Genomic DNA, 27,851 nt, shown 5'->3' on the forward strand with positions numbered 1-27,851 from the left:
ACATGGCATATTGCCTCTCTGTCTCTTTCTGTAACAAACACACACACACACACACACACACACACACACACACACACACACACACACACACACACACACACACACACACACACGCCCTGAAGAGAAGGAGAGGGAAGGAGAGTGAAAGACAGAGAAAGAAAGAGAAAGAGGGGGTGATAACCACTTCAATAAATCATCCGGGCCAGTCTCCGCTCCCAGGGGATGCGGGATGGATTAAATTAAGCACTCTCTCCACCCTTGTGTCCATCCATCCTCCCATTCTCTCTCTCTCTCTCTCTCTCTCTCTCCATATAAATGCCAACAGCTGATCGCGAGACGGCACACTCACGGGAACAGCTCGAAGCAGCAGAAAGAGAGAGGCAAGGGGAAGAGAGTGAAGAGAGAGGGATCCAGAGAGAGAAAGAGGGGGAATCTGTTGATTCATCAGAGTCCCTTTTTTATACAATTCTTTGATTTAAAGGAAATTAAACGACTATTTTTTCCGTAAAAAGGACATTTTTATACAAAAGCATCCTAAGTTATTCTTAGATTTTTTTAAAAACTCTTATTTTCTTCGCATCCCTCCCTCATCCTCCCCCTCTTCCTCCTCCATTTCTTGTTTAAAGAGGAGCGCGTCTGCGGAGTGTCTTCCATCGCCTTTTATTTATTTTCTTTTATTTTGTTCGAGACCCTTCAGTCTTCCGTTTGTCCGCGAGCGCAAAAAACACGAGGCGCCCTCCCTCCTCCCTACGGTGGGAGCTGTCCGGTGCTGAAGTTGCATTTCCTTCCTTCCCTGCAGGAGGACTGAACCGGGCCAGGCAGGGACACTCAAGCAGAACACTAACTCTTTTGACCGGATCATTTGCCTGCTCGGTTCACCACAACCTGAAGACAATCGACCCCTCTCCTCGGTGTGTTGACGGGCGGGATCGCCACGCTGGCCAGGCCGTCGGCGATCGGCTTTGCATCCACGAGAGTGTGCGCGCGTGTGTTTGTGTCGCTGCGTCCGCGTGTACGTTGTGTTTGTGGGAGCGTGCGTGCCGGCGTCTCTCCCCATCATGCCAAGGTCTTTCCTGGTGAAAAAGGTGAAACTGGATGATTTCTCCACCGGGGCGGACCTGGAACACGCCTACCGGCACAGGACGGACCTCAGCCTGCGGCTGCATGACAAAGGTAGGTCAGGCTGCCTGCACAGTGCGGGACTAACAGGTGTCTCAGATACAGATCGATCCAAGGAAGGAGGAGGAGGAGGGGATGCAGTGAGGAGAGGAGGGGGGCAGGTTTCTGTAATAAGGCTGGTTTATAATGCATGAGACAAAGAGATGGGTTTAAGGTGTCTTGAAAGTATTTTTGTTATTTGATTGTTTTAAATTGTTACCAGACCCTTTCACGTCAGAGCTGGTTGGGGGATTTAAAAAGCTAAATATTACACACAGACCAACACTGTGTCAGATGTGAAGTAAATCTAAACTACACCAATCAAGCATAACATTATAACCTGGATAGGCATTCTGGCTGGTATGCAGCCCCAAGCACAATATACTATATCAACTTTCCCAGCAATTTGAAGTACAGTAGCTATAAAAACTCCTGCCCCGATTTTAATAAGCACCTGAAGGAGGAGCTCTTCCTCTGCTTAATCGCTTTACACTCAATGTCAGAAGAAATGACAACACCCAGAACGGTCACGTCTATGGGACATGCATGTGTGCAAATCTATCCTGAGAACATACCTTGAGGGAAACCTCTTATAACGACAGGTCATCCTTGATTGCAGTCATCTATAAGAGATAACAAATCTGAAGGTCTTCTTGTGTGACCTGGGAGCTCAACCTTCCACAGTAAAACTATAGGAGCAGAGTTGCAGTTTGGATCAGACCAGCTTTCACTCCCCATAAGAGGCACCTCCTACAAATGTTTTAACAGATGGCCCAATAGAGAGACCATGGATAATCTAGGGTTTGGACACCAAAACCAAAAGCCAGAATATAATTTCAGTTCAACTCAAATTTAGGTTTAAGTACTTTATTTGTCCCTAGTAGGACAGTTAAAACACATAGAGCAATTGGCAACACATACCTCAACAAACAGTATAGCAGCACTGTTTGTAAAATGTCAGGCAATGAATAAGATGAAAATATACCAGCTGTAAACAAATTAACAAAGGCAAATACGAATGGCTAGAGTGGCTATAAATGCCAAAGTTAATTATGGGAACAGCAGATTGTTAAGTCTGTTGTGTGTGTCTGTGCATGTGTGCATGTATGGTGTCTGGGATGGGGATGGCAGTTTTCTTGAGCCTGTTTGAAGGTGTTGGTGGGGAAGCAGAAGTGTTAAGACGGTGTTGTCATCTATACGTAGGTGGGTGGGGGATCATACTCTAAAGGGATTTCATACCATGAGGGATACAAAAACATACTTTCATCAGAGTAAATAAATGAATAAATACATGTTGCAACTCATTAAACACATAATCACCCAGTTTAGAATTATAGGAATAAATAATAATATACATATAATACTGTCTGGATTGGGGGGACTACTCAGAGACTACTTAGAGAGATGCTGACCACTACAAGCCAGCAACTCCCCACGAGCTGAAGTTTTGGAGATGCTATGACTCAGTCATCTAGCCATCCTTATTTGATGATGAAATTGCCACGTTTTTGTTGTTTCTGACACATTAACTTTGAAGACGCAATGTTATTATTTCTTTTAATACTTAGTTTAAAAACTGCATGCAATTTTCACTTGTTACAGATACATTGATGAAGAAATAATCAATGTATCTCTCCTTGCTTGTCAGTGGTCATAATATTATGCCTGATTAGTGTATGATCACAGTAACAGGTTTCATTTGTGCCCATCTACTCTAGTGGGACATCTTTTACTATCACCATCCTGTCATGTTTTTTAGCTAATCCCAGTTTCAGTCAGTTTCTTTTTCAAACCCTTCAACAAAGTTGGTGCAGTAGTGAGACACTCTGTGTAACCAATTATTAGAGAACAACTTCAGACAGAACAGAGTCATCGCATGATCAATACCTCTCTCTTATCTCTGATTCTCTCAATCAGCTATTGAAAATATGTCAAAGTTAGATTACACAGCAGCCTGTAAGAGATGTATTCTCCACAGGACTGACAGAAATCAGACAAGCGGACACTGAGACGGACAGTAAAACAGTCAAGACCCATCAGTTCCAGTCCCAGTGTTCTCCCCAAAATATAAGACTTTCTTTACTGGATTTTATCCTATAGCATTTGGTCTGCTCTTAGACTTGTGCTGCATAAAGGTCACTTGTGAAATTAGCTCAATCTAAAGCTTTCTGCATGCTTCACTGATCCTTCCTAATGCTCAGCTGGGACGCTCTTGCTCCCACACAGAATAATAAGTAATGGCAAATATGATAAAGACAACCCATGTGCTTTTAGTTGCTTGCTTGAAAGTAAAATGCACAACATTCTAACATGCTTGAATGGAGATGCATCAGAGCAACCTACTTGGTGTCCTGGAGGTTGCAGATCATAATCAGACAAAAAAATGAATATTGATCCTTGTTTAAATCAGTTTACACCTCTGGCACACACAGACTACAACAGGTGCAACATAAACAGCTTAACCAGAAATTTTGTCATCTTTCATTTAACAATGTAAGAAGCTACTTCAAAGCCTCAGCTATTATCAAAAGTGATCGTATATTAAACCGACCTTACAGGAGACCGATCCTTCAACATGCTCTATACTGTGTCCAAGCTCGAGGTGTTACTGCTCTATTTTTGCAGTGTTGGCAGATTTTTTTTGTTGTTTTTTTGCAGGTCTTTTTCGCACTTTGGATGATTCACTCTTTACCTGCAACAGCTGCCATAATGTTAAATCGTCACATGAAGACAAAATTTTAAAGGAGAGAAGTGACTAATCCTCTCTATCTTAACCAGTTACTGCATGACAAAGAAGGTTAATGTCAGAAAATGCAGAATTTTAAAGAACTTTTATTATTTATGGCATGCTTCTAAAGGAACATTTTGTTTAAAACCTGCCCTAGTTTTCTGAAGTTTTTTAGTATCATATGTGATGCCATTCATGTAAATATTTTTCTGTCTTTTTGATTTTTATAGAGAATGTCTAAAACATATTTAGCAAAATATTTAAACAAATTGACCAGTTTTTAGATAAGTGCTAACTGTGTTAAAGAGGTAGAGAGCAGACATAATTTTATCAAAAATTATACATTTGGTTCTTAAATGTATTTATTGTTGTTTTAGACAATTTGGAATAATGTATCTAATTTTATTCTATGTTATACTTATTGCTTAAATGTATCATTTTAAGTTGTTTAGTAAAACTGGGCCTTTATATAGTCACAATAGCATAAGTGATTATTTAGCACTGTATGAAAGCTGCAAACACACCCTCATACTTTAGCTGTGTGCATCACAGAATAAACTGTTTCTTTTCCATCTGGGAGTCAAACACAGATTGTTGCACACCAACTTACGTCCTCTATGCCAGGAATCCTGTACTCCTAAAGCAAAAAAGGTTTTTGTGTCAAGGTTAACAAACTTAACCACCTGCCAGGTTTGATGCTAAAGGGCTGTGTGTAATGCAGTCTGTTTCAGCCACCTTTTGTCTCCATCTCTTAGCTCTGATTTTAGCCGCTTTAAGCAACTTTTACAAACAGCCCTACTACAGAGGACAATTTTAGGGAAGACTTTCTGCCAGCAGAAACCACTTTTATAATTCACTTTTTGTATTTATACCCTATCCGTCTTTCTGCCTCTGTGAATATGTAGGCAATGTGTATTCTCATGGGACTGTGAATTGCTGTTAAATATATGTAAACAGATATGTTTGCCACATGGGATTTCTTTCTTCTGCCTTCCATTAATACTCCTCCCTGAAACTGAAACAAAAACTAAAGAAAATGTTCTTCACAATCATGTAACATAAAGACTAAACAATTTATGGTGAAATAAATAGAAAATTGTTATCATGAGCTTATCAAGATTATATTGCCATTTCTATTAACTATACAGTATTCCTTTTTCTTATTTTGTATTTTTTCCTTTACGTTAGAGTCTACTCTTACTTTTAGATTTTTAAAGTTTTTTACATTTGTCAGTACTTGAATGCTTCCAGTAGCCTTTTATGTTGCTGCTGACACACCTCATTTCCCCACTGTGGGACAATAAAGGATATTTCTATTTCTACATTGATCAAATAAGACTATAGGATTGAGTTTTTTTATAAAGTTTTCTTAATTTTAGACATCTAAAAGGAAGGATTTTTAAAGTGTCATATAAGAGGTAGACGTTTAAAAATTGACATGCTTACCACTAATAGTTTGTGTTAATGGATATTAGTGGACATGTATGTTTAGAGATACCTAAAGGCAAGGCGTAGACTACCACTAAACAGTAATGAGACATAGATTGTTTTAAGTGGATCTACATGAGAGTTGTGTTGTATATGTGGAATTGCCACTGACTAAACAAAACAAACTCTAACAGCATACTTGAAGTAGATTTACATCAGGAACTAGATCTATGCTTTGTTTGTGTTGAAGGTGTCCAAAATATTTTTGAGTACAGTGCATTTAGAAAATACAGGTCCTTCTCAAAATATTAGCATATTGTGATAAAGTTCATTATTTTCCATAATGTCATGATGAAAATTTAACATTCATATATTTTAGATTTATTGCACACTAACTGAAATATTTCAGGTCTTTTATTGTCTTAATACGGATGATTTTGGCATACAGCTCATGAAAACCCAAAATTCCTATCTCACAAAATTAGCATATCATTAAAAGGGTCTCTAAACGAGCTATGAACCTAATCATCTGAATCAATGAGTTAACTCTAAACACCTGCAAATGATTCCTGAGGCCTTTAAAACTCCCAGTCTGGTTCATCACTCAAAACCCCAATCATGGGTAAGACTGCCGACCTGACTGCTGTCCAGAAGGCCACTATTGACACCCTCAAGCAAGAGGGTAAGACACATAAATAAATTTCTGTACGAATAGGCTGTTCCCAGAGTGCTGTATCAAGGCACCTCAGTGGGAAGTCTGTGGGAAGGAAAAAGTGTAGCAGAAAACGCTGCACAACGAGAAGAGATGACCGGACCCTGAGGAAGATTTTGGAGAAGGGCCGATTCCAGACCTTGGGGGACCTGCGGAAGCAGTGGACTGAGTCTGGAGTAGAAACATCCAGAGCCACCGTGCACAGGTGTGTGCAGGAAATGGGCTACAGGTGCCGCATTCCCCAGACCTGGGCTACAGAGAAGCAGCACTGGACTGTTGCTCAGTGGTCCAAAGTACTTTTTTCGGATGAAAGCAAATTCTGCATGTCATTCAGAAATCAAGGTGCCAGAGTCTGGAGGAAGACTGGGGAGAAGGAAATGCCAAAATGCCAGAAGTCCAGTGTCAAGTACCCACAGTCAGTGATGGTCTGGGGTGCCGTGTCAGCTGCTGGTGTTGGTCCACTGTGTTTTATCAAGGGCAGGGTCAATGCAGCTAGCTATCAGGAGATTTTGGAGCACTTCATGCTTCCATCTGCTGAAAAGCTTTATGGAGATGAAGATTTCATTTTTCAGCATGACCTGGCACCTGCTCACAGTGCCAAAACCACTGGTAAATGGTTTACTGACCATGGTATCACTGTGCTCAATTGGCCTGCCAACCCTCCTGACCTGAACCCCATAGAGAATCTGTGGGATATTGTGAAGAGAACGTTGAGAGACTCAAGACCCAACACTCTGGATGAGCTAAAGGCCGCTATCGAAGCATCCTGGGCCTCCATAAGACCTCAGCAGTGCCACAGGCTGATTGCCTCCATGCCACGCCGCGTTGAAGCAGTCATTTCTGCCAAAGGATTCCCGACCAAGTATTGAGTGCATAACTGTACATGATTATTTGAAGGTTGACGTTTTTTGTATTAAAAACACTTTTCTTTTATTGGTCGGATGAAATATGCTAATTTTGTGAGATAGGAATTTTGGGTTTTCATGAGCTGTATGCCACAATCATCCGTATTAAGACAATAAAAGACCTGAAATATTTCAGTTAGTGTGCAATGAATCTAAAATATATGAATGTTAAATTTTCATCATGACATTATGGAAAATAATGAACTTTATCACAATATGCTAATATTTTGAGAAGGACCTGTAAATTCACATGTTTTATACATTTTGTCACCTTACAGCTATGTGTGTTATTGGGATTTCATGTGATATACCAACACAAAGTAGTGGACAGTTAGTGTGGCATGAATTTGAACTCAATTTATTTTTCTCTTATACCTCCAAATAAGATTAAATGCAAGTTAATGCCAACAGAAGTTGTGTGATTAACAAACACGTGTTTGTAATTTAATCTCAGTATAATACAGCTGTTCTATCAGGCCTCAGAAGTTTGATGTAATTTTAGTTTCAATTTATTGTCATTCCAGATATTGTACATAGTGTAAAATGTTTTAATGAAATAATACCCTGGATCACATGAATGTGTAAAGATTAATATAAAAGAACAAAATACCTATAACAACAAACAACATAATCTAGAAATACAACTACAATAGTCGTTCAGTATAAGATAGTTGATCAGTATAAACTGCATAAAGGTGCTGGACAAAATTTAAAATGGCTAAAGTACAGATAAAGCCCATACTGTAATCATTAAAGATATTTGGAATGTACACATATTACAAAACTATAGATACATTATGTTTTTATGAAAACAAGTAATTGATTTTTCAGCAAAATAAACAGTTTTTCAAGTTTTATTTTGTTACAGATTCTAGTAAGAACAGAACACAACCAGTTGTGATTCTCAAGACAAAATGAGTTTCAAGAAAAGCTGTTTTTTTTATCCGGCAAGTCGAAAAAGCATAAAACCAACAGGTCTCTGCACTGACTGAAGCTGCACAGCGAGCCAGCGGTCACTATACCGTTGACCCAGTTCCGTGCTGGATCTGTCCGTGGTGCTGATTCTTGCTCTCACGCTAAATCAGCTTTTTTTTCTTCAAGTTCAGGGTCAGCCTGTGTGCATTCATCTTTTACAGGCGAAGTGTTTTTAACTGCAGCCCTTGAAGGCTGGAGGGAGATGTATTGCTAAATTAGCTTTGGGCTCACACTGCGCATCCTTTCAAACACCCTCTCCCAGTCACAGGTGTACAGGAGGAGAGACAGATGCTCCGTCATGAAAAGGAAATTCAGTTTTTTTTTTTTTACAGTTGTTTGACACATGCTGAAATTAACTGGTTTTACTGCTGTTTCACTGACTCTTCATTGATTCCACACTTTGCCACTAATGCAGGACCTGGATACAGCCACATTACTACAGAACACATACTGAAGGACTGCAGCTGTCAGTGCAGGCATGCTTTCACAACTGATGCTTTTAAACACTATGTTATGTTAATAATACAGTCCCCAGACACTTTAAACTTTTTATTGCACTTTTTAATGCCTAAGCACATTTTATAGACCTTAGTCATAAGCTTTTCTGGCCCAGTACTGCATTTTTATATCTTGTCTTTTTTATCTTTTACATATTTCTTAACATTTTTAACTTCTTTTGCATGCCTCAGTGCTTGTGTGTTCTTGTAGTTTAAACATGAGGGAGTGCTTACTAATTTGCTGTATTGCCACATGCGATGAGATGAAGGGATTTTTGATTTTGTGAAATTGCAATGTGCAATCAGCATGTTTGTAAATCAACACTGGGGCCCTGCTGTATGTTTCAACTGCTGCTTCCACCTAGACTAAATTAGTTAAAAGAAAAATATTTGTAAAAAAAAAAAGAAAAATCAGCAAATTCATGCTTGATTAGTTTTGAAGAATTTTGTGTCATGTTGGTCGCTACTGTGGTTGTCAAGACAGATACGCTGAAGAAATTTTAGTTTCATGATTTCCTGTCTGTAGGACCTTAATAGTTGTAATCCAAGCTCACTGATTTTTTATTTGCTGCTTTGTCTCAAGGGAACCATATGTGCAGTGACGAATTAGTACTATTATTATAATCTAAATTGCGGTTCTCTGGGAGTTTACTGAGGATTTTTCCAGTATGCCTATTTTGTCCTCAACAGGCAGCCTCGTTATACAGTGCCTTGCAAAAGCATCTATGCACCATGAACTGGTTCATATTTTATTATGTTGTTATCTCCTGTATTGCATTTTAATTGGATTTAATGTGATGCGCAAGTGGAAGGAAAATTATATCTGGTTTACAAACAATCAATTGTCTTCAGAAGTCACTTAATTAGTAGATTAATCATTTTAAGCTTGATTTCCTCCCAGCATAAATTCATCTGTTCGGTGAAGGCTTCGGAGGTTTGTTAGTGAGGATTAGTGAACAAACAGCATTATGAAGACTACTGAACACACCGGTCAGGTTAGGGGTAAGGGTATAGATGAGTTATAAAACTATATCTTAAGTAATTAACAGACAGAGTACACTTCAATTTATAAACAAAAATACAAAAAGACTACCAAGACATGGCCATCCACCAAAACTGACAGGCTGGACATGGACATCCTCAATCAGAAAAGCATAAGAGGCACATGGTGCTCTGGAGGAGCTGCAGAGATCCACAGTTCTGCAAGGAGAATTTCAAAGAGGTCCCATTTGCAGTTCGCCACATGTAGTGGACACAGTAAACATTATGGAAGAATGTACTCTGGTTAGACAACAACAAATATTTGGAACATGTTGGCCTACATCTAAACTACTATGTGTGGTGGAACAAACTAACTGCACATCACCCTGAACACACCAAATCAACACTGAGAAATATTGTGTTGGCAGCATCATGCTGTGGGGATGCATTTCTTCAGAAACAACAGGGACTCTGGCCAGAGTTTATGGGAAGCTGGTTGGAACCAAACAGACGGCAGTACTGGAGGAAAACCTGTTAGACTCTGCAAAATGTTTGAGACTGGTGCAGATGTTCACCTTTCAGCAGGGTAATAGCAATAAACAGATAGCCAGAGCTATGATGGAATAGCATGTTCATGAAGAATAAAAAGAATTATGTTCAAAGATGGTCTCCATTGAGCCTTACTGAGCTTGAGCTATTTTGCAAACAAGAATGGACAGGAATTTTAGTCTCTAGATGTGCAAAGCTGTTAGAGACATATCCCCAAAATACATTCTATAATTGCAACAAAAAGTGCCTCCAGATAGTATTGACCTGGCTACATATGCATGCCACACTTTTCAGATTTTTATTTGTGAAAACTTTTAAAACCATTTATTCTTTCTATCCACTTCAAAATGATGCACTATTATATGTTGCTCTGTAACAAAGAGCCCCAATGAAATGCATTGATGTTTGAAGTTGTTACATGACTAGTGTGTTCAAGGCATATAAAGAGTTGTGTGTACATGTGTTTTCTTTAGTGCCTAACAAGTATATCAAACATGCTTCAGGGTCAGTAGTTTTAATTTTAATGTGTCTCAATCCTAATTGTGACTCCCACTTTGGTGTGACACTATTTTCTTGTTCCCACCATAGCTGCCTACATCAGTGACTACATCAGTCCTGTCGTGTATGATGGTGAGAGTGATGGAGGCATCAAGGTGCCCTCTCCAGATCCCCTCTATGACGGGATCCACAGCGACTACGGTGCCCCCGACTCAGAGTCTCCGGACAGCCCAGGCTCAGAAATCACGGATGGCTACATCAACGGCGACACCGCAGTGAGTGAAGGATACACAGTCGATGCCTTCTTCATCACCGATGGCCGTTCGAGAAGAAAAGCCCTCAGCAGTCCCCGGAGCATCCAGAGGCACACCTGCAATGAGTGTGGCAAAACCTACGCCACGTCTTCCAACCTGAGCCGGCACAAACAGACACACCGCTCGCTTGACAGCAAGCTGGCGAAGAAGTGCCCCACCTGTGGGAAGGTGTACGTGTCCATGCCTGCCATGGCCATGCACCTGCTCACTCATGACCTCAAGCACAAGTGTGATGTGTGCGGGAAAGCGTTCAGCCGACCGTGGCTCCTGCAGGGCCACATGCGATCCCACACTGGAGAGAAACCATTTGGGTGCGCCCACTGCGGGAAGGCTTTCGCAGACCGCTCAAACCTGCGCGCCCACATGCAGACCCACTCGGCCTTCAAGCACTTCAAATGCAAACGCTGCAACAAGACCTTCGCGCTCAAGAGTTATCTGAACAAGCACTACGAGTCTGCCTGCTTCAAAGGCCCCTTCTCCCCTCTCGGCCCATTAGATGCATGACAACCTACAAAGAGATCAAATGAGGGTCAAAACTGCAGACACAAGTTACCATTATCCTTAAAGACTAAACTGCAGACAGTATATTTTTGGTTAGAATGAGACCTTGCTCTACCCCCCACCCCCCCCCACCCCCACCCTCCTCTCCCTCGGAGGCTGTCCACAATGATGAATATGATGAAGATAGCACAATTTTTCTTCTTGAGATTTTCCCACTTAAGGATTTAACTGATCGAAGCATGCACTTCCTTGAAGTCTCTTCACCTCCTCTTTTCTCTGTCTGTTCAGGACAGAGACATTGATATTACCGCAGCTTCCTCCTGGCATCTAGACACAATATGACTGCATATATTTTGGAACATTGATGAAGATGAGAATGATGACAAAGACAATAGCGATCATATAGCTACTAGTTTTCTTCATGCACTGAAATGCAGTGAAAGTGTTTTTTTCATTCTAATTCCGCTTTTTTGGGGGAAAAGTAGTAATAAGAATAGTGATAATAATGAGGATAATATTCATATTGCTCTGCTGCACCAAGTGACCATAATCTCTCCACTATTGAGGTAAAACAAACTATTTATGTATTTATTTATTTGAGCAATTTTTCTTTTCATTATTTTTTTGTATATTTAAGCTTGATTTTATGAGAACAGATGACGTTTAATTTGCACTTTAAGTTTTGGATATGTCTTTTTACCACTACAGGCCAAAGCATATGTCACTTTTTTGAGAAGTTTTTTTCTATTATGTTGTTTACCTTCTTTTTTATTAACATTATTGCATGCAAAAAAAAAAAAAAATTATGAAACCTATGCCAACCACTTAAAAAAAGCTTATGAATATTTGCCAAAATTCCTATAGATAGAACCTGAGGGCAATATTTTTCTCTTGGAGCCTCCATAGGAGTCTTTAAAGCAATAATCACTTAATGCATGGAATTTTATGATGAAGTTATGAAGTATTACCTACTACTGTATAGCAGTTTGAAGAATCAGGTATGTTTTACTTCACCTATAGTCATAAACTGAAAAATACTAACATTGCAGACATCAGGGATCATGCCAATGTAGTGTTAGAGTGACGAAAAGAAAAGTCCCGTCTTTCCTTTCTTTTTATGCACTGCCTGCCTCTTAGTAAGTAGAACTAAAGTAGGATGTAGGCTTTGAGAGACTGGGATCAGCTGCCTGCTGGGTGTGGGGCCTATTGTAGGATAACTGTGATGTGATTATGACAGACCTGGCAAATTTCTGCATCATCCAGTCAACTGATGCACAGGTGCATTCCAAAATATTTAATATCACAGAAATATTCATGTATGTCAGTAACTCAATTCAGAAAGGGGAGCTTATATTTTTACACACAAAGTGAAATATTTAAAATTCTGTGTCTGTTAATTTGTTGAGCTCATGAAAAGCCAACACTTACCGTCTCAGAAAATATAAATACTAATGAAACTGATTTTAAATGAGAGAATGTTCATCTTTGGCCATGTTATGACCTACACAAATAAGACAACTGACTTGATGATCCTTTCCTCTTGACACCTATACAACAAAGTTTAAGTGACAAAAAGTCATTGCTAAAGAAGCAGGCTGTTCAAAGAGTGTTTAATCCAAGCATAATAACTGAGTTGAGTGGAATGAAAAACTGTGGTAGAAAAATAAAGCAAAGGCAACAGGGATATGTGTAGCCATGAAAAGATTAGTAAGCAAAGAGTGACAGAGCCATGATTGTGTAGGCCATGGCACAACATTTCTGTATTAAAATATTTTTTATTGGTACTACACAATATTCAAATTCTCTGGGAAACATAGTTTTGGGTTTTCATTAGCTGTAAACCTTAATCATTAAACTGAACAAACATACTGTATAAGAAGTCTATAAAATCAATGTGTTTCTCTTTTTAATTAAATTACTGAAATAAATTAATCTTTCCATAATATTATAATTTACCAAGCTTGACTTGTATTTTGCTGTTATGATCAGCAAGAAACCAAAAATAATCCAACTGAATTTTGTTGTGTACAAATCCAAACTGAGAGACGACGTGTAATTCGCAGCATTTTTCATTGGAAAAACCAGGGCAAAGTTTGGTGCATTGCTGAAGCTGGGCTGAGGTCAGCTGTGACTGCATTGCATTATTCAACCATCTCCCCCTGAGTGCTTCCACAACATAAGCTGTGCATTCTTCAACAACAGAAGCAGGCTGCACTTTAACTGGCCGGTCTGATTACAGTTCACAGTTTCATGCTGCAGCTGCATGGAGTAGGGTCTCCATATTCTGTAGCAGGTCCCCCCTTCACCCTCACTCACCCACTCCGTAGACCCCATAAATCATTTAGCTTGTAATGTAGGTGGTCAACAGCAGTGATGCTGAACCCAGTTCTCTGCAGCTCAGAAACCTTTTTTTCAGAGTCATGGAGCTTCCCACGAGGCAGACTGAAGACAGAAATACATTTTCAGAGCGTAATTATGTCAATCTGTGACACTATACAGTTTGTACATATTGTAAATTTGAGCATAAACATTCAGAAATGTGTTAACAAGTGCATCCATATGCATGTAAGCACACAGTGCCTGGTGATAAGCCATTTAGAATAACAAAATCTGTGTTAAATTACATTTAGTTGTGTGGATCCCTTAGCTTTGACAATTACACTGCTTACTGAGGACTGACAGAAATGTTTTTGACTGAAGAAATCTTGTAGATTAGACAGACCACTCAAATAATTATAGTTTTCTTAACTTGTAACAAACACAGAAGAGAAAATTACATAAATGTTACTTTACTCGCAATGATGTTTTGAAGGCAAAAGGTCTAAAGTAAGAAGTGTCAGAAGATTTTATGTTTGTTTCAATGATCGCTAAAACAAAAAAAGAAAAAAAAAAGTGTTGATTAGACTTTGGTTAAAGGGTAAGCATAGTTTTATTATTTCTTTGAAAATAAGAACGTGAATCAGCAAGTTGTGGATGTTGTGTAGTCATCGATGGAAAGATTTAGAATTTAGTTATGTAAGATGAATCAAATTTTCAGTCATAGATTGCCAGCTTTTTGAAGCCTACTGTTATTTTCTTTCAGTTGGCAATTCTTCAACATTTACTGCTTCAGCTCTGCACATGACGTCTTTATAGCAAATTCATATAAAAAGAACCAAAACGCAGCTATTATAATTCATAACGTAATTCAAAGGTATAATTCGTTAGAGATGTGGTAATAATCAGGAGTTTTAACAGCCATAGCAACCTCAACTGCAAACACATGATGAAGCTCTGACTCTGTTCTTGCTTTACTGTCTCAAAGAATTGGTGGATAGACTTTGCACTCTATTCAAACTGTCTTCTGGGTGTTTGGCTGAAACTCTCATGAGGCTCTTCAGTGGTTTTAAACCAAAAGGAATACATTATGAAGTCTGTCTGCTTGAGTCTTTCTCCTGGTGAGCTCCTGGTCTGGCCTCTTTAAGTACTTCCATTGTAGTCATCTCCACCCTTAAAGAAAGTAGCACAATGAAACTAACTAGAAATCAGGTAGAGAAGAATTATATATAAAAAAACCACTTGTACTAGCTTGACCTCTCTCGTCTTCTTTTGTATTTCCAAGTTAAAGAATGATGATATCCTAAATAGTCATTTATTGCAGGAGGGTTTGTAAAGAATCCTTTGGATTGAGACGTTTTTACTGCTGTATAGTGATATCTAACATACCTTACCTCAGGAGGGTTGGATCTCTTTTGCAGAGTGAGGATCTCCTGTGAGTTTTTTTTTGAGCCAGTATTCAGACAATGTAAGCACAATGATCACAAGCATTTTGTGGCACTTCATAATAAAGAATAATCTTAACCAACCAAGGATATTTTGTTGTAGCTCTTTGTTTTTGTCTTAAAATTCAAGCTGTCTTTCAGTCATTGTGAATGCTCGACAGTGCTGCACCCTTGGGGGAATAATACAGGTTGTCGCTTCTATCTAAGTAGCTTTTACGCCAATTCATTATTGTGAAAAGTTTTCTTTTCCAGTCAGAGGAGTGCTTTGTTCATTTACACAGCAGAAAAGCACTTGACTCTGAACTAAACAGCTCTTAGTTTGCATTAGCCTTGTCAATGTTGTATGTTTAAAGAGGCGCTGAGCTGACATTAATTCACAGCAAGCTCTTTAACAGTTTTTAAGCTGCCTGGATGGTTAAATACTGCAGTTTGATAATGCCTTAAAAGGTGTTTAATCTTTGGTTTAGAAAAGGTCATGTTTGAAGCTACTGTTTCAAGTACTTTTCCATATTTTTAAGTGCATAGAAAATGCTCACTGCTCAGAAGCATATAAAATTACCTTCTCCCTCTGACTGCAGTTACGTTTTCAGCAGCTTATTTGCTGTGGTCATTTGCGTCACACAGCAAAGGTATAGCTTGGTGTAAGTATCTCATGGCGTTTTGTAAATGTGAAACTTAAAAGCTGAACAGTTTCATGTTTTATGCAGTGTCATAGCAGGGTTTTATTTTTTATTTCCTTCTACTGTCATAAGCTGTTGTCACACTGTTTCTTATCTTGCCATGTATGTTGGCGTATCGGACAACGTGCTTATAGAGCTGGATCAAGGTTATATGGGGCCATCTAGGTAGAATTCTGCTCTATGCCGACGACCCACCACATCAGTACTAAATTCCCTTTTAGTTTGTCCATATTAGATCATTTTTTGCATTCTGTGATTCCCACAATTTGATTTGAAATTTCAACTAGTGAGCCAACTCTGAACTACTTAAAGGAATAGTGCATTTGTTTTAAAGACGATGTATTATATCAACGGTTAATAACTTCTTTGAGATTATTTTGTATTTGATTTTTTTAATATAAGCAGGGCCAAAAGCAAGTCTGATGTCTACCATCATATCAAGAAACTATTTTATCATTAAACCACTGTCATGATTGGGTCCAGTCCTTACAACTACCTCGTTCAACCTGTCCTGTGATATTTCAAGTTCGCAAGTTTTGCCTTAGGTCACCAGGGGGTCTTTGCAGCCACAAATACTCATGCCATGTCTTCAGGTCTAAACATGCATTTTGTGAAACATCCAGTTCTCTCTATAAAGAATGTCTATTGTTTCTGATGCACCTTCATGACACATACTGTGTAAGTATTAAAATGAAGCAAGGGTGGTAACACAAATGTAGACTGTAGTATTGTTATTGAGAAAGACAGAAACAGACGTAACCAAGCTGAGCCAAAATTCCATTTGCTCCTGTTTACGTACAAGCTAGGATTAGCACTGCTGTCTGTGACAGGAAGATAGACTAGCAATTTAAAAACTGCTTCTCTAACAGCTTAAAAATGGTTGCAGGAAAAATAAACAATGCAACTTAATATTAAGCAGACATCACATGATTCTGGTGGAAATTCTACCCATTAGCTACAGATGTTCTGGGCTCTTGGAAAAGTATGAAAAAATGGCAAACGTGGGAAAATGACCTGGTTTACAGCAAATGTGCTTGTAGAAGTAGTTGTAGTAAGCTGACTAAAACTAAAATGAATAGAGATGATAAAAGTTGGACAAAAACTAGATTGAATTTTGGTAATAACAATGATAACAGAATTTAACCAAATGACAATGAACTGTCAAGATTAACATTAGAAGTACATGATGCTGGTTATTATTGAACAAAGCATAATGCTGAATTCACAACTAGCCCTTGTCTGGAAATGGATGGATTGGTTTTCTCATCTCCTGCAGCATGCAGCTCATCTTTTAATGAAGCAGCAGTCCCAGCCTTCTCACCATAAGCATTCATACTTCAAATCTATTTTTGCTTTGCTAACATCTGTGGTATCCACTGCAATAAACAATGTACAGTATCTATACTAAGCTACCTGTGCAGCTTTAACAAAGAAAGAATGCAGCCCCTGGCAGCTTTATGAAGTACGGTGTATTTGCCAACCCTCAACAGAATATTGGTTTCACAGTAGCTGCACGAAGTCAGAACGACTGCCTACACCCATGAATCACCTTCTTCTCTCTCAGTCCTGTCTTCAAGCATCTCCTCTCCTCATATTTTTTTGTCTCATCTTTTCACCTTTTCGTTCTCTTCTCTCGCATCATTTTTTTCCTCTCGTCCAACCACCTCTTCTTTTTTCTCTACCGCAGAGTCAAACCAGGCCATCGGGCCTTTGAGGACCTGAAAGTCATTTAACTCCTGGTAGATAATAAGTCTTAGAATATAGCTCTTCTCAGATAATAAGCTTTATCACTTGATTGCTCTGCATGCTCCCTACTGTCTTTAGATTCCTGTCCAGGGACCTACTTGAGCGGATCGCACTCCTTTTTTCCTGGCAAGTCAAAGGAACAGTGTGTGTGCATGCATCAGTCAGAGCGCCCGTGTGGATGTGTTTTAAGAGGGATTGAGCAAGTGCTGAGGATGCAAAATAAAATTAAAATACCAAAGTTCAGTTTTGTATAGAGCAGAAGTCCAATTGGTGAGGAAAGTTATTCTGTTGGGGCTGAAAGTCTGTGATGTTAACCTCTTTATTTAGTTTAAATTTAATCAATTCTGAATACCAAACAGAAATCTCTTCTACACCTGCCCTTTGTTCCCCTCTCCTTTACTTTAACCTTTTACTCATACTTTTGTTTTGCTGTTCCTACTTAGCTTTTCATATGTTTTCTGTAAACTGTCAGAATTTATCTTGCTCATTGTATTAATAAAGACTGTCATACTTTTATAATACTTTATATACTAAAGTGAGACTTCTGAATGTTTGGCTGACTTGTACAGGTCTGCATGTAATTAAGGGGAAATGTAATTGAGACATAAACAGATTCAGAGTTAAAAATGATCCAATATTTAAATCCTCTTGAGTTAAATGGGGAAAAGTCTGACACTTTGTGTATCCAGATATCCCAGATTAGCCAGTCCATGAGATTAAGTTTCCTGCAGAACAGAAATCGGGTGTCACAGTGCAAAGTTGCTTTATCACGGGGAAGCTGCTCGTTTTTCTGTGCTTAGCTGTGCGCTTATGCTTTGCTTTGCAGACCGCCATGTTTGAAATGTCACTTCCTCATCCTCTATTCCCTGATCTTTTCTCCTGTCTCGTCCTTTTCATGTCATTTGAAGCGAATAGGAAAAAAAAAGAACTAGTTCATTTTTGATCAAACATTACAAGGCTTTAACTTATCCGTTCATACATCCATGCAATTGTCAGTTGTCTTTACCCGCTTGTCCTTGCAGGTACACCCTGGAAAGGTCATCAGTTCATCACAGAGTAATACAGAGAAACACAGGACAAATAATCATGCACACACACACTCACACCTAAGGGCAATTTAGAGAGACCAATAATCCTAAGAGTCATATTTTTGGACTTTGGAAGGAATCCGGAGTACCCAATGAGAACCCATGCATGCACAGAGAGAACATGCAAACTCCATAAAGAGAGATCCCAGGCTGAGATTCAAACCCAGGATCTTCTTGCTGCAAAGCAATAGTGCTACCAATTAGCATAACATAATTTGTTAAATGTGGAAATAATAAAAACAACAATTTGAAATAAAAAATTAAATATTACTTTTCAAAAGGGGTCTACAGAGTTATTACACCTTACACACTATATTTTCAAAAGAAATATATTAACGGTCCAAATTTTTCAACAATATTGGCATAAAACCCAAACACTTATATGCCTGTTTTCTAGTTAAATGGCAGCAAAGGAAGTATGACAGTCAAAGTAAATATGCCTCTCTACCAAGAGGATTAACAGACAAAATTTATTAAGTAAACGAATGTTGCTAATATGTTTTATTGCGGACATGTTATGAAATCATGCCAGACTAAAAATTCTACTATTTTCTTCTGCTGTTTTACTTTATTAACAGATTTATAAAACATTCTTTTTTATCATCATGTTTCACTGTGCATTGAGTGTTTTGTACCAAATACATTATATGCTTCCAGGCAATAATGTGTAAAAATTAAGGTTTTAATGCAGTAACATATCCCACACTTCAAACAAGAAAACTTTGCTGCACTTCGCTAACAGTTAATGTTTTTTTACCTCTCTTATCATCCTTCCCACTTTGCTTGGCGACGAGATAAACTTGGTTCTTTGTCTCTAACAGTTGTTTAAAACTTTTAAAATAATTTTTATGAATGTGGATATGGAAAAGTTTAGGTGAGTTACTTATTTGCTGATATTTATGAAGATCAACAGACCCTTTCCAATCATTTTGAAGAGTGGTTAAAAGAGCAATAAAAGAACAATATTTCTTGACATAGATTTTCTCCCCTTACTAAAGGTTTGTTTTTTCTGTGTATTTTGTGCCCCAAAGGCCTTTATTTATTGTTTTCTAACAGTAAATTGATAGAGACAGGAGCGGGGAATAGGACTTGAGGCTGCAAACTGAACCCCAAACCACTGTATGAAGGGCTGATAGCCTCTATATGTTGCACATCTGTGCTATAACTGCAGCACGCACTGCCCCTGGTTAGATTTCTCAATACCTCAGTACAACATTATGCTACTACAATAAAAGACTTATCCTTCCCAAGGGTGCCAGTAAATGTGGAGGGGGATGCAATTCTTAACAACTGAATTGAATATAGTAAAATAGTAAAAAGCTGATATTCAATTTAATAATCATAAAGAATGCAATATTAAACTGACAGCTTCTGACTTCAAGTGCAAAAGGAATAGAAAAAAATGGTATATGTGCTGTTGTACTTTTCAGCATTTCTATATGATGCCAGAGAGTGAGTGGTAAAATATCTGTATCAGTGTAGCTACATCTTCCCCACACCCACTCCAGACATGATGCATGATGTTGAGAGCAAAGCAGTGTAGGACAGGGTTGTGAATGTTCTCACCGCTTCCTAGGCTATTTGTAGAAATGTCAGCTGTCATCAGAAACATCAGCAAGGAGACAAGCGCTATTCACAGCTGCGGTAGGTGGAGGTGTGGAATGAAGAGAAAGATGTTGAGCTGGGATTAAAAACATTCAGAGTCCTCGGTTTGGCCTGCTCGGTTCATCACTGCATCGCTAATGAAACTTAAAGCTGCAATATACAGAATTGTGCAGATGAGAATGCACTTTAACAAAAACTGCAACTTTCTTGATTCAATTTCCGTTCCTTTAGGAATAAAAGGAAAATAACTTATAACAGTTTACGTTTTAAAGAGATATTGTTAATGCAAGGAGATTAAAACAAAAAGAAAACTGTGAGATGATTTGCAGCAGCTGAGAAGCAGAACAGCTGAAGTATCCTTTTTCAGAATAGGATACATTAAAAAGCACTGCAAAGACAATTTCTTACAATAAAAATAGAAGCCATATATACAGTGAAATAAGTGACCACATGCCTTATATATTTGGTGGTTAGCCAGTCATAGCTGCTAACAAGATTTAAAGCAGGCTAGTAAGCTGTACAAATGTCCACAAAAGCATTAGGTGTCACATGCGCATTTGTTTGCATTTATAAGGTGAGCAAACAGAAATGTTTTCAGCACGTGTACATATGTTTGTCCTAATTCAGCTAAAAGTGAGTTGTTTCACTTCCAGCTGACAAGGTGAAACAACTCATTGTGTTTGAGACATACATAACTGTTCAGAAATCTGGCTCAGGACCAGAGTGGCAGACTGTCAAAGCAAAGCATACATGTCTACAAAGTTGGTCAAAACACTTAATTTGTCATTGAGAATAAAATGTACTTTTAGTCAGTGCAGCAAAGCATGACACAATAGAGAGTAATATATAACATAAAATGCCTTTATTGTAAGTTGAAGTTATTGTTTAAGTTCTAATTTAAAAAGTATATTTTTATTCAGTTAATCTTTTTTAATTTGTTCATTTACAAAATATTTGTACACAAAATTTTTATTTGATCTTTTTGTTTGAGCAGAAGAGTGGTGGTGGATGCACCATTTAATACACATTTATGCACTACGACTTTGTCTTTTTTGCTTTCTTACATAAAAAATGCAGCTCACTTGTAATGCTGTTAATGCCAAACCAACTATTATTCACATGTTGGCCTAAGAGATGTTTTCTTTGTAGAGAAGGAATTCATGTTCTGCTGAGCGGGCTTTTACACCTTAACAAGCGCATCTGAAACTGTACAAAAGCTGAGCCATCTTTACTGTCCTAATACTTTGCAAACTAGATATCAATACTTCTTGTAAATTATAAAAGTGGTCTCGATTAAGTGTTCTCCAGATTTTCTGAAGTGACACCTCCAGGTCAGTATTTGTTTGCTTCATTCCTGCTTCATCATTGTGATTGGCTTTCCAGAGGCACAGACACGAGGTTAACCAGTACCCACCTATTATTTTATTACTTTCACTTGTTACAGCTTTGTCATCCTGGCAGTACATAATGGATTCTACTACAGTAATCTCTCATTCAATCATGATAAAAATGTTATGACCAAAAGTAAAGTTAGAAGCAAGTTTTAAATTATTGCTGCTGGATTGATACCAGGTTTTCATTTGAGCTTTAAAATGCAAAAGGAGAAGAACCAGGAGTAAGAGACAACATAAATGGACTTGGCAATTTATTGAAAAAAATGTATTGAAAAAAAGAAAGACTCAGAAAAACCCAGTGTTAAATATTATATAGACATGTTTCCATTAGGCTGGTGGGATCATTCCTCTATGTAACCAAGAAGGCTTCATAAAAGGTATTTAGGTTTTGTGACAGACATTTGTTTTTTTTTTTACCACTGTGGTGTGTAGAAAATATCTCCAGTGAAATCAGTGGAATCTCCTAGCCAGACCAGTAACATTGGAAGCCCTGAAGGACATTCTGATTATATTGTTATCATCATAAAATAAAACCTGTCTTCACCTTTCAAAACCCATGTTTGGTGGTCATTTGGAAAGTCCAAATGGCAAGTTTATGATACTAGAGGAGATGTGGCCTTTGAGAGCTATTGCAGTTGTCATCTAATGGTTTTTGGCTGCATTCAGCATTAGTAAGGGCCTTGATTGGGGTTGATGATATAACTGTGCCTTCACCGACACCAAATTGGAACGTCTGGGCCAGTGCAGGTGAAATATTTTTGAGTTCATCACTTGGCTTTTTCTACTAACCCACTCAGAATCTTTTCAGAAAATGTTAATGATTTTCTTACTGCATCCAACTTCAGCAGCAATTAAGCAATGCAAGCTGCCTTGCTTAAGGATTTTCAAAATGTTATGCTCAAACACTGAAACACTTTTGCCTTTGCTTTTGTACCCTGGTCTTCCAGATTCAGGAGCTCTACCACTAAAAATGTTGAACATAGATACCACATTTCTGCCTGAATGAAGCAATGACTTGTATACGTTTTAAAGTACTACTATTCTAGCCTGTAGTAACTAGCTGTGCTGCAATGCCAATGCTAGCTTCTATATAAATAGATAAATTTGTGAGCAGATTCGGTTAAGGCTATCTTGTAACAAAAAGTGAAGGAACAAACTCCAAAAACCTAGCGATAAGACACTGCCACAGTACTGTATAAGGAATAAATATTCCCAGGAGAGTCAAAGAAAGTACTTATAGAGAGTTTATAGCATTCCTCTATGTAGGAGTACACAGTTGTGGAGGTAGTAGTCTCTGTAAACAGTGTGGGCATGCACCAGAGTGATAGTGAGTGTAAGGCTGCCACATGATGCAGCCTACAAGTATGAATTTTAACAGTTGTTGCTGTAGCTGATGAGCCGCTACTGGGGCATACATGAAGCAGCTAATGCTGATGCAACTGAGCTGTCTGAACTCAACACTCCGTCAGTGATGAAGTGCTAACAACTCTATAATGTCTATAATGTCTAAACTACACATGTATGCACACACACAATCACTGGAAATAGCAAAAGATTATTCAGTACATCTTTCAAAAATTTATGTCCATCTTTATTTGACTTGGACGCTGGATGAGAGCATGAGAGTGCCTCGTAGTTCTGTAGTTAAGCAATTACTCTCTCAGAGAGCGCAAGTGAGAGGCAGAGGAATGGACAAAGGAAAAAAGAAGAAATGGCAGGAGCAAAAAAAAAGAGAAGGAAATGAGACACAGGGAAACAGACGGAAAGCTGAGACAGAGAGAGGCAAGGAAAGGATAGAGGGATAGAGGTAGCTCAGGGAGCAGAGGAGGGAGACGTGACCCAGATTGGGAGCCTAACAGCAGCAGCAGCTGAGTGAGCCGGTGAATCTTTAATAGCAGAAACCACTTGCATGCTCAGACACACATACAAACACATGCACAAATCCATCCAACCACCCCTTACATAGACACTGTTGACTATGACTCTTGTTGCTGAAGTTAAACTCAAGCCTGTTGAATCACTTTATGTATGAAGAACAAAAACAGAGCCCAGTCATGCAGTTGGTGATACTGGTGAGAAAGGCTAGAAAATGAGGGCATGGTTTTGTTCAGCTTTACTACATAGGTGTTTATTGTGGAAATCCTTCATCCAGCAACTGTTGCATTAGCAGAATTAGTGTATCAGCACAAAATGTCAACTACATCTGCAAATGCATTAATATATGCAACAACCAACCATGAATTTATCATTTATCATTTCATATACATGAAGAGTGTATAATAAAACTAAATATTTTGTTTCAGATGTTGGAGATCAAACAGCACTTAGGAAGGGAACAGCACCTGTCACATCTTTAAATGTCTGAGCTGTAAGAGGCCTTGCATGAAAAGAAATCAATGTGAATCCTCTGTCAGCGATTTCTGTCCACTGGCTGTGCCCAGCCTCCAGGATAACCAAAAGTTTTACTCGTTGATAGATGCTGATAGTCACCACTACTTCTATTATTGCATTGTGTTTTAAATCAGACATTTACCACAGCTTCATTATTAATGTTTTGCTGGAGAGCCACCGGCCTGACGTTTAGATGGAACAGTGTTCGTTGCTAGACAAATTAAAAGACGATGCAATGGAGACACACAAAAACAGATTCAGTTTGAATGCTGCATGTGTTTTTGCATCTGTAAATCATCTCTCCTGTTATTTTAGGGATTAACATTAGCAGCAAAAAATGGGTGTAATTGTTTCCTGCGGGTCAACATCAATTCAGTTTTGCTTCCCAACTTCATTGTCCAAGAACAACACATTCTCTGCATCCTCACTCAGTCATCTAAGCCAATTGACTGCCTCCCAGGCATTTGATCATATAGGTCTTCTATTTAACAAGCTGTCTGTCATCTGCTATATAGGAATGAAGGTCATACTTATCTTTTTTGAAAACCAAAAAACCTTGCATTGTAGCGTATGAAACCAAAACAATACCTTTAGAGACAATATTGATTTGATAGCAGATATAATGTATACAAAGTGAATGACAAAAACAAATGGATTTAATACTAATAAGATGCTGCTCATTGCCACTTCTTGGGGTCAAATTAAGTGTTTCATACAGCAAAACTTATTTTTCTTCTTAAAAACAATAAATAAACACATTTATGGATTTTAGGATAATTCTTTCTTGCCTTTGTAATTGTGTGGTCAGCCTTTATATTGTATTTGTTGGGCCAAATAAAGGTCTGGGAACTTCCATTGATGTATCTTTTTCTTTTCCTCAAGGACACTTTAAAACATAAATCAGGGAAGCTAGAAATGAATTAGCAATGGCCTCAATGTCTAAAAGTTTAGTCTTTACACTTACAAGAAAGTGGAATCAATCAAATCTTCTCAAATCCAAAAAAAGAGAGATGATTATAAGTTAAATTCAACAAACATGTTTTGGATGTTGTTTTCTATCATTGGCCTGGATGTTGTTTTCTATCATTGGATGAAATTATGTAATTTGTACATATTTGCATATTGGTTTTGGTATTTTGAGGATTTTATGTTTGGGTTACATTTTGTTTAATGTTTTGATTTCCAGGTTACTTCATTCAATGTCACATCCTTCTGCTCACCTTGCTTACCTTGGCAGCTTTTTAGTGCGTGGCTCATGTTTAGCTGTGCCTTGAAATTTCAATTTTCTACCTGCCATATTTAGACATTTTTGCAAATCTTTTCAGCTTCAATTTAAGCAAACATTAAGGTTTTTTTATTGGGTAAAAAAGTGTTTAGTCTGGGTCGCAGCAACAGACAGACCAGAAATACCAGCAGCTACTTTAAACTTTGTAAAAGGCTATATATATATTTGTACCCTCTCAACCCACCTTGTGAATTATAGAGATTCAGGTGAATATTATATTAAGTATTTTACACCAATTCGCTGTGGCCTCAGATTGTTTTCTGTGACGCCGCATTTTTTAAAGAATATCTGTGTAGCACAGGAATGTCTCAGTCATAGGATCATCATTTGCTTTAAAGTGAGTTTTTTATTTCAAAAAGTGTATATATACTTTGAACTTTTCTCTGTGACGATGTGTATTGGTGTGAAAACCTACAATGCCACATTCATAAATTCATAGAGTTAGTGTTGTTTTGATCTTCCTTTTAGCCTTATTTATTAGCAGGTGCTACAGGTTACCTAACAAGACGTTAGGATCAAACCATAATTATTTTTTAACCCTCTTTTCCTGCTTCCAGTAACATTAAAAAGCCACCCACGCCCTCTCAGTATCAATGCAGCACTTAAGTGTGTGGCAAAGCTTTGACTTAGAGTGACACAAAGTTTTTTGCTAGCTTTGTGAGTTAGGGAAGTGGATCAGGGACTGGAAGGGCAGAGCATTTTGACATTTCCAATGTATCAATAGCCAATCTTACAGCGCCAAACACTGTGGTTTAATCATAAGTCTGTGGATCGCTTTCTTCCTTCACACTGTTTTTTCCCTCTTCGTTTGCCTTGTTTTAGAAGTCAGCTCTCTTGTTTATGATTTCTGCTCAAGTGAGTCACCCATCTGTATTTGTGAATGTGGTTGAGTGTGTGTGTGTGTGTGTGTGTGTGTGTGTGTGTGTGTGTATGTGAGTGTGTGTGTGTGTGTGTGTGTGTGTGTGTGTGTGTGTGCGTGTGTGTGTGTGTATGTGTGTGTATGCATGAGGCTGCTATTTCAGCACTTTCCAGTGCTATCGATTCAAACCAGCCTGCAGGGAAAAAAAGACCCCGGCCCCTTACAGGCAGCCACACATAGACATGAAAACACTAGACCTTGCACACACTTATACAGTTATGTATTACAGGGAAACAAATGGAAATATAGTTTTATACTTACATTTATTCACACACTCCTATTATACAAATGATATGTTCATATCAGGTTTATGACCCTACTGTACAATGCAGGAGACACCTGACCACACTAACCTCCAGTATAAATTCAATAGTCATATGGTCAGAATCAATTACTGATGATACATATGCTTCTTCATAAACAATCAGAATCAGAATCAGAATCAGCTTTATTGCCAAGTTCGTGCATACAAACAAGGAATTTGACTCCGGTACACTTTGCTCTTTTGTTCTGTTTTTGCATTACAGAATATACAAATTTACAATTTACAATGTACAATATACAATGTACAATGCAATATTCTGCATTACAGAATATACAAACAATATATAAACAGAATATATAAACAAGAAGCATCTACAGTACTGAGTAGAAACCTGCAATGCTGATATGTTATAAATAAGTTTTAAATGAATAGAAAATGAATTGAAGAGTCAATTAAAGTTGGAAAACAAATCAAAAAGGATGTTTTTTAAGATGCTTGGTAGGTATGATGTTCCAGGCATTTTGGCATAGCTTGTGTCATTATATAAAAACAGACTGACTTTATGAGGCGCGTAAGGACAATACCATCGAGTTTCCATGTTTTTCTTGCTGCTGGAGATTTATTCAGGCATTAAAGCACAGTAAATTTATGACCAGTTACACTCCTCCTTGATAATATTGCAAATTAGAGATGCACCAAGAAACTGACTGGTGACTCGAATCGTCCGATTTTCAGCATGATTGACCTTGACTTCTGATCACTCAGTTGGAAAATAAAAAAATAGGGTATTTTTCCGATTACTGAATGCACCATACAATGCACTACCAGGTCACACTGACAGCAACACTCTTTGGTGTGGAAAGAAGAGACATTGGTAGCTTTGTTCAATATTATTGTAGTGTTACCTACTTTAAAAAAGCAAATGGAAGCACAGAGGTGTAAGAAGCTGTTGCATTATACATATGTCTGACATGTCTGCAGATCATTCAGTCTCCAGGTATATTTATTCTTTTCAGCTAGGACATTTGAAAATTTGAAAAGAGTTAAGGTAAAGTTGTAGATTCTCTAAAGGGAATTAGCGTAATTAGCTAACCGCTAAAATGTGATCAAGAATATTTAAAACATCAACTCCATTATAATTGTGTTTAAAAGTAATAGTGTAACAGCCTGGCTCATTGACTGTAATATAGACAGTGAGGTTTCATGAGCTGGTAACTTTAGCTAAAATTAGACATTTACATGAAACAAAAATCACATCAGTCATGAAAAAATACAGGTGTAGATGAAGTTTGGGACAAAAAAACAACATATCCAGAACTAGTGACTGTGCTTTCACATGACATTGCCTTCCCTACTAATATAAAAATTAAGGACTACTCACCACAGCAAGGCAAGAAAAACATTTTCAATGCTGTTTGTATCATTATAATGTGAATTCATTATCGGCTATAGTCATTTCTGGCAGGTCAAA

At 38.1% G+C, this 27,851-nt stretch overlaps 1 protein-coding gene across 1 annotated transcript; it reads left to right on the forward strand.

The window, feature by feature from the left end:
* The first annotated feature begins 354 nt into the window (after positions 1-354).
* Positions 355-15,095, forward strand: LOC124863766 (transcriptional repressor scratch 1-like). The gene is made up of 2 exons (XM_047358241.1): positions 355-1,173; positions 10,522-15,095. The coding sequence occupies exons 1-2, from the start codon at positions 1,059-1,061 to the stop codon at positions 11,247-11,249; spliced, it is 843 nt and encodes a 280-aa protein (XP_047214197.1). The 5' UTR covers positions 355-1,058; the 3' UTR covers positions 11,250-15,095.
* Positions 15,096-27,851: the final 12,756 nt, after the last annotated feature.

Source organism: Girardinichthys multiradiatus, chromosome 3, assembly GCF_021462225.1.
Source record: "Girardinichthys multiradiatus isolate DD_20200921_A chromosome 3, DD_fGirMul_XY1, whole genome shotgun sequence".
NCBI lineage: Eukaryota > Metazoa > Chordata > Actinopteri > Cyprinodontiformes > Goodeidae > Girardinichthys > Girardinichthys multiradiatus.